Genomic DNA, 11,953 nt, shown 5'->3' on the forward strand with positions numbered 1-11,953 from the left:
CGCTGCCAAAATAAAAAACACGCACAAGGGTTAGGGTTAAATTTAAAAACTGTACTTTTGAGTTAAAATATATATTTATAATTTTAATAAATGACAAATTAAAAATGCTTGAACATTTTTTGTATCGAAAAAATATCGAACCGTGACACCAAAGTATCGAACCGAACTGAACCGTGAATTTTGTGTATCGTTGCACCCCTAGTTTTTAAGTATTTTTATAAAATTTCTCCCTAACTCTGTGAGCTTTAAGTCCCATTACCTCTAACCCTGAACCCAGCGCTATCAGCGTATCAGATTTGTAGCTTTTAAAAAATCAAACTAAATCAAAAAGTGTTTGCATATTTTAAAAAAAAAATCATTTACTTTTCCTCCAGAACCTACAGCTACGGTTAAATAGATTTTCACAAACAGATGTGTCAGTCTGCAGGAGAGGTTTTTAAAACCTTTTTTTTTTTTTATTTAAACAAACTGCTTGTGTGGACTCCCTTCTTTAACCAGTTTGGGGGTTTGTCCGGGACAAAAGGAGCTGAATTGGGGAGGCACAGTGTTGTGAAAAAACTTGGCATGGTTTCTAAAACAAGTGTCCATAGATGTCAAGAGAACCTGTTACAATAGCTAAACAAAGGTAAACAAAAAGAAAACGATCAAATTTTTCTTATTATTTTTCTGATTTCTTATTTTTCTTATAACTCTCAGAATAAAGCCACATCCTGGTTTAAGCGGACATACAGCAAATATAGACTTAAAATGTTAAAGTTGGTCACCAGATTGACTTTGCTGGGTGTTACCAAAGTGGCCCGTCCAACCAAAGTCTGCATGCGGGAAAAACTTTCAAAAACTCTTCTTCAGTCATGTTCACGCAGTCACGTCTAACCTTGTGTTACAGTGCACAGCCACCATCATCATACTCTGCATTGGAGAGACACACAATCTGATCAACTACGTCTCCTTCATCAACTACCTGTCATACGGTGTTACCATCGCAGGCCTGCTGTACTACCGCTGGAAGAAACCCAACTTGTACCGACCCATCAAGGTGAACCCAGCAGGCTTCTACCATCTGTTACCTGTTAACTGTTCATATCTGCAACTCGTCAGGTTTCACTGACTTCCCATCATGTACTTGCTGTCTTCTACAGGTGAACCTGCTGGTTCCTGTGTGCTACTTGATGTTCTGGGCAGTGCTGCTGGGATTCAGTCTTTACTCTGAGCCAGTGGTTTGCGGTGTTGGACTAGTCATCATGCTTACGGGTGTACCTGTCTACTTCCTGGGTGTGCATTGGAAAGAGAAACCAAAGTGTATCTATAACTTCATTGGTGAGTTTCTAAAGAAATTACTTTGTAGGGTTTAATTTGACTTGTTTTAATACAACTTGTGATTTTATCTTTCTGCAGAGAGGGCGACACATGTGGGCCAGAGGTTGTGTTTTGTGGTCTTTCCTCAGCTCGACCCCATCGAGCTCGCCAGTCCTCCAGAGTGGACTGACCGCTCATCAGGCAGGGGAAGCGTGTCTGTCAATTCTTAAAACTCTTATCTGGAAACAAAAAGATCTTCTGGGGGTTTTTTTTATCCTGTTTTTACTGATCATCAAACAAGTCCAGACCCTGTTCCAGTCATGGGAGCTCTGTCTGATTTTTGAACCTTTGAGACTCTGATTTTTGTTTTTCTAAACTTGAGTGGAATGCCCGCTGTTCTGTGTGGGCTGCGTACAATTTTTTCTCTCCATCTACTTTTCTACTAAGTCTTCAAGTACACCATCCTAATGCCAACAGTTTCACGCCGTGAACGGACTTTTTATTTCCACTTTGGGACCATCTGTTCCTCCTTTGGTAACACGACAGAACAGTGACTCTCTCTGAATGTTGCTGGTATTTTATTGTGCCTTCAGGTCTTTTCACACCAAGTTTTTCCTACAGTTGGAAAACTGCAAAAAAACTTGCACATTGTTTGTTAAAGTCACTAAAAACAGCCAACTCCTTTCTCATTTTCAGATCCATCCATGCCACCAGTGTGTCACGGGGCTCTTTTAAGATACACCAATAAAGAAGTGATCCTGGAACAGCAGGCTAGATGCTTTAGATTTGACTAGATTTAGAACCTAGGCTGAAGTCAAAGATAGCTGTTGTGATAAATTTTGTTTTTTTGTCTGTCTTCTTGGATATTTGCCCCATTCATTTTCATTTGCCTGAGCGAAATTTTTCTTCAGACCAATCTACTATCTGCTGATTAGTTCCCATGCATTAAAAATGAAGATTTTACATGTTTAAATGGGGAAAATGATCCACATTTGGAGGCAGGAGGCGTTGGCAGTGGCATTAATCATTTCGCTGCTCACAGTTTGAGTCCTAGGAGAGATTTTTTTTCCTTGCTGCTCTAGTAAAGTGGACTGATTCTGCTTTTCCTTATTTGTAGTCATACATCTGCTGTGCTGGAAGTTCATATGAAATATGGGAAATTTGGGAATGGCACACACATGGCTCTGTATGATGTCAGCAAGCACAGATATTCCTAATGTGGCCATCTTAGACCTAAACTCCACCCACTTTCTGTTCAAACCTTATATTTGGGGCAGCCAATCAGAAAAAAGTTGCTGTCTTGTTTCAGACAGTGAACGAAATGTGGGGCTTCACCAAGGCCGAGCATAAAAAAAAGGATGATTTTACTCTAGAAGAGTCCTTGAATGTAAATATGGAGCTGCAACATTAATAATAACACCTTGTCGTTGTCCCAAGGAGTCACCACAGCAGATGGAGCTGCATATTTCCATTTGGTGAAACTGCAGCCCCCCCCCCATTTAATCCAGGTTTGGGATTGGTATAATCTTAACCCTGTAGGTTTGTAGCTCCTCCTCCTGGTCTTGAACCAGGGAGCTTGTGTGTGTAAGACAAACGTTAAACCACCACATCAGCCCCCAAACTGTTACGTGTTAATCAGAATGAGTTACAGATTTTACTTTTTAAATAAATAGAAGAGTAACGTTAGGAAAGGATGACATTACAGACTGTGTGCAAGACGTCAGAGCAGGTGTTTGGTGAAAATTTCAGACTTGGTGTGAAAAGCTCTTTATTTGTGTATAAAATGTGGTGTATTAACTGATTCACTGTTAGAGATTTTAATATATTTGTGAGTGCCTTTTTGCTTTCTTTGTTGCATAGATTGTCTGAGAATTACTTTGGTGTCCTGTAGACTGTTTCTGTGTCACTATAAAAAGAAACCTGCTGTAAATAAACCAGACGGAGCACAAAGCACTGGCACATCCAAAAGACCGAGGGCAAACTCAAGCTCAAAAAATGTTGCTAACAAACTAGTTGTGCTGACGTTACCTGCTGCTCTCATGGATGGATCACATGATGCTGTGACCGTGAGTGCATTCAGACATAGGATTTGTGTAATCCACAGCAGTCTAACACGCTGTGGCACTTTATGTTGTGCATGTAAAGTGTTGCTAATGCAGGATGTTACTGAGACAGAATTGGCCCTTCTTGCAGTCACATCTGCTGGTCAGGTTGGAGCTGTACTGTTAGCAAAGCTTCTCACCTTTGCTAACAGTACAAAACCATCTTTCTTCAATTTCCTGCTCTGTGCAGTTTCTGATTATGCAACGTGTTATTCTGAGAAACTGTGAACAAGACCCTCTTTCAGTTCTAAGGTTTTCTGGATTAGGACATAAAAAATCATCTGGTCTTTAGCAGGTTCTAAACATATTACACTGTGTCAGCAGCACGAGGCAGCATGCAGAAACGGGCCTCATGCATTCAGCAGCTTCGAGAAGCTCCTTTAGCAGTAATAAGTTGCAGTGATGATTTCCTGTGTGACTTATCAGTCTCTCACATCACTGTGGAGGAGTTTTGGTTTCTTTGCCTCATTGAGGTCTGCAGCATTAAGCTCTTTGAGGACTGGACTTTGAAACGTTGCAGCAGCTCGATGCTTTTCTTCTTCAGCCGTTCTGCTGCTGTGCTTGGATCATCGTCCTGCTGATGACCCAGTTTGGTCCAAGCTTCAGCTGTGGGACACCCGGCCTCACACTGACTCTAGAATACTTTGGTATACAGAGGAGTTTGTGGTCTAATCAGATCATCATCCCTCCACCACCATGCTGACAGCTGCTATGGGGTGTTCAGTTTTGTAAATTATGGAGAGATATCTCCACCTGTCCAAAGGACATTTGTTCGATTTCAGCTTCATAAACCTGAGCCACGCTGTGATGCTGTCCCTGACTCTACTGAAGCCTGTAGAGTCAGAGATGGAGATCTTGATGGGGGGGTTTTCACCTCCAAACCAGCAAACTGCCACAACTTCAGCTTTTATAGAGGTGCTTACACCGGCTGAGGATCATCTGCTCAGGTGCATCTGATTAACTCACCTTTTAATTCCTATGGGAGCAGTGAGGATGGACTTTTTCACACACTGCTTCTGTGTTTTGGCCTCATTTGTTCAGTAAATACTGACACAGTGTGATGTGTAATAATGTTCATCTGAAGCTGACCTCATTTTAAAACCTTCTAAGGACCAGCTGAGTTTTTATGATGTCTACCCTAAAATTAAAAGAGAGTGTACTTTCTTTTTATGACTGTGTGTTTTTCTGTGTTTGCTCTCAAGCAGCTGTGCTGTTGGACAATAACAGTACGAGGAAGCCTTAACATTTCTATGTGCGCCCTTTTATTCATGTGTTTTTTGTTACACCATATAGTATAATCCACTACACTGTGCACTTAATGAGTCATAGTTATCCTAAATGATTTTTAATCCCTCAGGTTATGGCAATTTGCAGTGTAAAGCAGCAGGGATGAGAATTCACACCTCCAAGTCAGAGGCCATGGTTGTTATCCAGACGCAGGGCTGGGCTCTGTGCTGATGAGAAGCTGCAGTATCTTGTGTGCTGTTCTTGAGTAAGAGGAGAGCAAGAGACTGACGCAGCCTCTGCAGTGATGCAGACGCCGTATCGCTCCGTTATGATGAAGAGCCACAACAGATCAATGCAAGTCACAGAGGGACTAGAAATTACAAAATTAATATCATTTTTTATTGAATGAGACTTGAAACTAAGGATTAAATCAGGAAGTCATCAGGAGCATGTTTGTTGCAATCACAGAGAGAGGATGCTGAGGGCGGTTTTACCATAGACCCAACTTCAGGCTATATAATAATAATAATAATAATAATAATAATGCATTTTATTTAAAAATAGCGCCTTTCAGAGCACCCAAGGACACTGTACAATAAATACACAATATACACAATAATAAGAGTAACAGATAAAAGTTAAAAGCATGCAGAGGTTTAAACATAAGCAATTTTAAACAGGTGAGTTTTGAGGGTGGACTTAAAAAGAGGGAATGAAGTATATCAGTAGAGGGGCCTAATTCTGTTCAGACAATAAAAAAAAATCTAAAATCCAGCTGTGTTCACTTTGCAAATTATAGCTGGTGTCGTATTGATACACACATTTTCATGTTGTAAATTTCTTGTAAAGCATTCGGTGTTTACAGTGGGATCATTACACTGGATGTTAACTTGGATGTGTGTTACTGCACTTTGAGAAAATAACTATAAATAAATGCAGAATGAGGCAGACCTGCACTGGTGGTGTCTGTCTCTCTGAGCTGTGCCGGCTGTGGATGCGTCACAGCTGCTGGGGGTGGAGCCAAGAAATTATGCGGCAGGTGATTAAAAGCGATTCTGGGTGGGGAAAAATCTGATTTTATAAGATTAAAACGCAAGAGAAAATTCCAGAATAGAGAGCAGAGAGGCAAATCAACAACAGCAACAAAAAAGTTAAATATATTGATTAAATTTGTAATTTTTGTAAAATTTTTTGATATTATATATTTCTGTTTCCTTAACCTCTGAGGTTTTTTTTTGTTTTTGCTGAATTTTATTTTTATTATTATTTTTATTTAAAATGAAAACTATAAATATAGATCCCGCTCTACTGAAGGTGTCGCGAAGATGAACGACGTGATGACGTAGATACCTAAACAGGAAGTTTAAACTGCAGCACGCTTTATTCTTCCCCACATGAGCACGAGAGCCGCTGTCGTCAGCACCTGAGAACAAATGCCGGTAAAGATTTGATTTAAACGTAGAGATAAAAACTTCTGCATGATCGCAGCTGTCGCTTCCGTACTAACGCCTGTTTTCAGCTCGTGACGGAAACACAGTTAAGCAATTAGCTAGAATGCTAACGTAGCATGGCTAGCCGCTCTGCCAAACTCTGTGCACAAGAATTGCAGTTAAAACGTTTATCGCTTGTTCGCTGTCGGAAAGCTACCAGAGAGCATGAAACTAACTTTTCTACAATAAGCATCTCAATAAGGTTAATTCGGCGCAGATAGTTAGCAGATAATTGAAAATATTCAAGTGAAATTCTAACTTTAGGTCTGATAATCTGACCAGGTTGTCGACCTGTAGGAGAAGCTAATTGATCCAAAGCAACACTAAAAGGTAGGAATGTTGTTATTTGTTTCAATGGTGTCAATTAATGCATTAAACATACTTCTTTCAGTTATATCCAGTTGTGTTAGAACCGAAACCGCCTTACATCAGCTGATTTTTTAAAGGGAGTTTTGTGTTGTTGTGAAAATGCGGCTAAACATGCCAGCACCTCTGGATAGTTGAAGCCCAGCTGTTTAAGAGGAGGGTCTCTGACCGTTGGGTCCTGTGTGGTCTTGGCAGGACGACCGAGCCGCCACGATGGCAGCAGGCCGGCTGAGCTTCAATAACATCACCGCCTTGGCTCCCATGGTGCGAGTGGGGACTCTGCCCATGAGGCTGCTCGCTCTGGACTACGGAGCTGATGTGGTTTACTGTGAGGTGAGGACAGAGGCTGTATCCTTGGTGACCATATTTGGATTATCCCCTCTCTGTGACATCATACAGAGCAAAGAGTGGTGAAAAAATAAATAAAATTATATTTATACAGCACCTTTCTAGACAGTCACAAAGTGCTGCACATAAGATGACAAATAATAAAAGGGTAAAACAGACAATATAAAACAGGCAGAAATTAACCAAAAACTGTTTTAAAAAGAGTTTTGAGTTGTTTTTAAAAAAAACAACAACTCTCGAGTCCACAGTTCTTAATGTCTGAGGGAGAGAGTCCACAGTCTCGGGGCCACAGTGGCAAAAGCTTCACCCTTAGTTCTCATCTTAGTCTGTTTTATAGCAAGTAAGCCCTGATCAGATGACCTCAGGGACCTGCTGGGGACATCGGGCTGTGGCAGATCAGAGATGTAGGCTGGTGCCAGTCCAGGCAAGGCTCTAAATGTCAAGACCAGGGTCTTAAAATGAACTCTAAATTCAACAGGAAGCCAGTGTAGCTGAAATAGCAACGGTGTCACATGTGAATACTTTGTTAAAAGCCTGGCTGCAGCATTTTGCACAGCCTGCAGACGATCCAGGGAACCTTTGCTTAGACACATAAACAAAGAGTTACAATAGTCCAAGCGTGAGGAAATAAATGCACGTATAGCAATCTCCAGTTCAGAGCGAGATAAAATAGGGCTTAACTTAGCCACATTTCTTAAATGAAAAACTGCTAAGATGGAGTGTTTACAGCAACCTGACGGAACATGGGTCACGTGTTGACCACAAGAAGAGGGAAATGTTTGATAAGAAATAAGTAAAATCCGAATAGTCCCCCTTGACCCTTTGGTGTCTGTTGCAGGAGCTGATTGACATCAAAATGGCCCAGTGTCAGAGAGTGGTAAACGGTAAGAATCTGTGCCCTTCGCTGCCCTTCATACCGGCTGTTCATTCAGACCTTTCTCATAACTGTGTGTGCATCAGACGTGCTGGAGACGGTGGATTTCGTGGCTCCGGATGACCGAGTGATGTTCAGGACCTGTGAGAGGGAGAAGGGCAACGTCGTCTTCCAGATGGTGAGACTGGAAGCTTATGAGCGAGCAGAATGGCATCGACGTGGAGAAACAAAATTACTTTATTGGCTTTGTGCTTATTGTTTGCTATGGAAACGATAAGTCTGACTGGTCCTCTGCAGAGACGGGTCACAGGGTCAATCTCACATACTGTTTGACCCAAACAGTATTGAAGGATTAATCTTCCATTTATTATGTCAGACGTCTGTAGTTCAAAATTCAGGATTGGCACTTATTGTTGGGGAGGTTCAACGTGCTGTGAAGACATGAAATATGAACAGTGTGTAAGGGGACACCTCGAACAGTCTTCCTTTTGTCTTTCAGGGAACCGCTGACCCGGACAGAGCGTTGGCTGTGGCCCGACTCGTGTGAGTTCAAAGTTGACTCTTTGTGTTGCGAGTGAAGTGCTCGTGCCGTCAAGCTCTGCACCGCCTTCCTCGTCACAGTAACTTTAAACTTTGTGATAACAAGCTGCTTCCTCACAGGGAGAAGGATGTGGCTGCTGTCGATGTGAACATGGGCTGTCCAAAGGAGTATTCCACCAAGGTGAGTCCAGTCACCCCCCACTGACGCTGTGACCCTCTGTCCCTGTGGCTGACCTCTGACCTCTGCTGTCCTGCAGGGCGGGATGGGAGCTGCTCTCCTGTCGGATCCTGATAAGATCGAAGCGGTGAGCTGTGAGCTAAGAGATCACGTCAGGATAAAAGGAATGTTTTTAATTCTGACTTTGGTCTTCACCTCAGATCCTGAGGACGCTCGTGACAGGAGTTTCCATCCCGGTGACGTGTAAAATCCGAATCCTGCCCTCAGTAAGACGTGAACGTTTCACTTCCTCACCTTCACTCTGTTATCTTATTCATAGCTGTATGTTTCAGTGTTAATGTGAGCTCACCCCTGTGCACTGTGGAGGGCGTTTCCCTTTACCTCGTATTTTAAGGTCTCGTGAGACCCCATCCTTAAAAAATGTGCCTTGCACCCTCTGCATGCACACAGCCCCACCTCTGCCCTGTTTGTTGCAGCATGCGGTAATATGCAGCAACAAATCTGCAAGTGCGTGTTTTACTTGCTGCCTTGCACCGTGCAGTCAAAGTGCTCGCTCAGAGACGCCCAGCTTTCTGTTTCGCCTCAGCTCTGCGTGTTTGGACGTCTGATCGTGGTTGGCTGCACGCTACACGCAGTTTTTAAATGATGGTTTCATTCATTAAGAGAACAAAGTTATCCAAACCTAACTGCCCGTGTGCAAAAGTAACTGCCCCCTAAACCCGATAACTGTTCCAGCCTCGACACTGAGAAGTCAGGTGTTTGTGGTCCCTTCAGTGGGCCACAGAAGAATACATGGGGAGGGGGGGGGGGTAAATACTTACTGCAGATGTTTAATCTTCGCTGTTCTTTGGTTCCAGCTGGTGGAAACAGTCAGTCTGGTCCGAAGGATCGAGAGAACGGGCGTCGCTGCGGTCGCCGTTCACGGCAGGTAAACTGCGTCAGGAGTGTGAAAACTTCAGTTACGGAGAAGCAGAGTACAGTTTCATGCAGTCATTCAACTCGTATACATAATTAATTATAATGAGGCCAGTTCATCCTCTGATTGTCTTTGCTTTGCATCTAAAATATGAGAAAGTTAGAAAAACATCTCATAGTATTTTTAAAAATAACTTTTACTGCACAAAACCAAACAACCGAACAATCTGTTTACGGTGCCAAACAGAAGGAGCCAATAAGAAGCCTGGAAAAGTCTCGAACTGCTTCCTGTTGGATTTCTTTTGGCTGTCGCTGACGGACGTCTGTCTCGTTGTTGTTCAGGTTTAAGGACGAGCGTCCCAGACATCCTGTCCACTGTGATTACATTCAGGCCGTCGCTCAGGCCGTCTCCATCCCCGTCATCGCAAAGTGAGTAACAGTCAGCTCCCGCTCATGTGTTTGAACGCCATTCTCGGCTTGAGATCGAGAGTTTGGCCCTGTTAGGAGAGAACGGCAGCTCCTCTGAGGACAGAGCCGTGTGGTTTCTGTGCTCAGTAAAGAGAATCTTAAATACCAGCGTTCCTAAACGCAACACTAAGACCTGGAGTCATTAAACCGTCCGCTGTCCTGTGTCTCCTTCAGCGGAGGCTCTCTGGATCACGTGAAGACCAACGCCGACATAGAGGAGTTCAGAAAGGCGACGGGCGCCTCGTCGGTGATGCTGGCCCGCGCCGCCATGTGGAACGCGTCACTGTTCCGCAGCCAGGGAGCGCTTCCTTTGGAGAAGGTCATGGAGGACTACCTCAAATACGTGAGTTTGAAGTGCAGCTCATGAAGACGCAGAATAAAATTCTCTCTTTGGGGAAGCTTTGAGCATGTTTGGCATTTTGTTGATTACCACAGATGTTGTTTGATGCTTCACAGGCGATTCAATACGACAACAATGCCTTCAACACAAAGTACTGTCTGTGTCAGATGCTCAGAGACAAGGTGGAGTCTCCTCTGGGGAAGCAGGTGCAGGCGGCGCAGACCAACGCTGAGATCAGGTGCAGCACTGTTTGTTTGTTTGTTTGCAGCAGTGTCAGATGTGTATGTACGTAGGGTGGGTGTGGTGTGATGTGGTGCTGACGTGTTGCAGCGAGGCGTACGGGCTGCAGGAGTTTTACCGGCAGACTCGGGAACAGCTGCAGGCTCGGAGGGACGCCCTGCAGAGCGGCAGCCAGCCGGAGCGACCCGTCACGGACGGAGACGTCACCACCATGGCCGTCAAGTTCGAACGGTGAGTGAAAAACACGTTTTCAGCTCCTCGTTTGCAGCTGGAGATGATTCTCATGGTTGACGCAGCAGCTCGTAGAGCCGGCGCTGAAAGGCCAGTGCACCACGCTTTTAGAGGCGTTGTGGTTTTCCAGAGACCTCAGCACAATATTTATGCAGTGTTATTTGATGAATTCATGCCACGACTCTTAACTGGAAATGAGCTTGTGGCTGATTTTTCACGGTCTGGGGGTTCTTCTAACTTCTGTTCCCCAGTTTAACCTTAAGGAACCAGACCGCTTTATTTTTATCTAAAAATCAGGATTTGGCCGTCAGCCTGAAGACCAGCGGGCGGTGTGGACACGCAGCTTGTTCACGTCCACCTGCTGGTTATGTTTGGGCACCGAGAACTACTCCGTAGGTTCAGGGAACGTGTCAGTGTTACATGCACCACACGACGCCTCGAGAGAAAACGAGCAGCTGTATGACAGCGGGCTGGACACCGCTGCCCGTCTGCCTGCGTGGACTAAAGTGAAACTTGGTGGATTTGATGTGTTTGCAGGAGAGAGTATCCTCCTCAAATCACTCCGAAGATGTTCCTGCTCGAGTGGAGCCGTAAGGAGAAAGTGGAGCAGCCGCAGTACGAGACGGTGAGCAAACGCAAAGCTTCAGGTCCACAGAAATGTTCGCCTTCGTTCCTGAATGTGACGGCGTGAACGATTTGTGCGGTTCTAAGAAGTGTGTGTGTTTCAGGTGCAGCGCGCTCAGGACCGAGCCTTTCAGTCCACAGTGACCGTCGCGCAGAAGAAGTACAGATCTTCACTGTGGTGAGTACAAACTTCAGTGCTTCTGCTCTGTAGCTGTGTTCAGTCACAGCGAGCGGCTAATGTGCTAAAACACCAGCGAGGCTCATCTCTTTCCCTCCACACAACCGGCAAAGTTTCTTGTTGGGTTCTTCTGAGCAGCTCTGAAAGTCTCCTGGGTTCACCGGTTGTTGAGCGGTGGTTCAGGCTTCTGTTTTTGGACGGGTGGACTGTGCCGAGCTTTGGCTCAATCCTGGAGAACTCAGCTGTTGTCCTGCTTCATGTCCAGCTGACAAATCTCAAATCTGATTTTTAGTCTGCATGCAAGCCGTTTTGCAACCCGCCTCCACCTTTTTCATTGATGCTCTTTTCTGTTGCTACATGCACTGAATGGCTGTTTGGATAGTTGCGTCATTTAGCAGCTGAACAGCCAACAGGGAATCTATACTCCTGAAGTAAGTTGTGAAGAGTTGGGAACGCTGAGGCGGAGCTGAAAGATGACAGGAATGGCGTCTCTGAGCCCTCTTTAAGCACCTCAGTGACAAAATCAAGTCAACTTT

At 44.3% G+C, this 11,953-nt stretch overlaps 2 protein-coding genes across 4 annotated transcripts in view; both read left to right on the forward strand.

The window, feature by feature from the left end:
• The window catches only part of slc7a10b (solute carrier family 7 member 10b), a 19,505-nt gene extending 15,383 nt beyond the window's left edge, over window positions 1-4,122 (forward strand). For both annotated transcript variants that reach the window (XM_005745089.1, XM_005745090.1), the window contains 3 exons: window positions 887-1,036; window positions 1,140-1,317; window positions 1,396-4,122. In XM_005745089.1, coding sequence (XP_005745146.1) covers window positions 887-1,036; window positions 1,140-1,317; window positions 1,396-1,526 — 459 coding nt within the window. In that variant the 3' untranslated portion in view covers window positions 1,527-4,122. The remainder of the gene's footprint in view (window positions 1-886; window positions 1,037-1,139; window positions 1,318-1,395) is intronic.
• Window positions 4,123-5,717: 1,595 nt separating this feature from the next.
• Window positions 5,718-11,953, forward strand: part of dus2 (dihydrouridine synthase 2) — a 9,903-nt gene continuing 3,667 nt past the window's right edge. Inside the window, exons 1-17 of one of the 2 annotated variants that reach the window (XM_005745092.2) lie at window positions 5,718-5,775; window positions 5,923-6,064; window positions 6,398-6,445; window positions 6,677-6,814; window positions 7,668-7,713; window positions 7,790-7,881; window positions 8,203-8,246; window positions 8,364-8,424; window positions 8,501-8,548; window positions 8,622-8,687; window positions 9,279-9,349; window positions 9,679-9,765; window positions 9,979-10,147; window positions 10,261-10,382; window positions 10,475-10,615; window positions 11,153-11,240; window positions 11,344-11,417. In XM_005745092.2, the coding sequence (XP_005745149.1) occupies window positions 6,695-6,814; window positions 7,668-7,713; window positions 7,790-7,881; window positions 8,203-8,246; window positions 8,364-8,424; window positions 8,501-8,548; window positions 8,622-8,687; window positions 9,279-9,349; window positions 9,679-9,765; window positions 9,979-10,147; window positions 10,261-10,382; window positions 10,475-10,615; window positions 11,153-11,240; window positions 11,344-11,417 (1,229 nt within the window). In that variant the 5' untranslated portion in view covers window positions 5,718-5,775; window positions 5,923-6,064; window positions 6,398-6,445; window positions 6,677-6,694. The remainder of the gene's footprint in view (window positions 5,776-5,922; window positions 6,065-6,397; window positions 6,446-6,676; window positions 6,815-7,667; window positions 7,714-7,789; window positions 7,882-8,202; window positions 8,247-8,363; window positions 8,425-8,500; window positions 8,549-8,621; window positions 8,688-9,278; window positions 9,350-9,678; window positions 9,766-9,978; window positions 10,148-10,260; window positions 10,383-10,474; window positions 10,616-11,152; window positions 11,241-11,343; window positions 11,418-11,953) is intronic. The other variant, XM_005745091.2, reaches the window with a different exon arrangement.

The sequence above is a fragment of the Pundamilia nyererei genome, unplaced genomic scaffold (assembly GCF_000239375.1).
Source record: "Pundamilia nyererei isolate P.nyererei 1_Seehausen unplaced genomic scaffold, PunNye1.0 scaffold00154, whole genome shotgun sequence".
Classification (NCBI taxonomy): Eukaryota; Metazoa; Chordata; class Actinopteri; order Cichliformes; family Cichlidae; genus Pundamilia; species Pundamilia nyererei.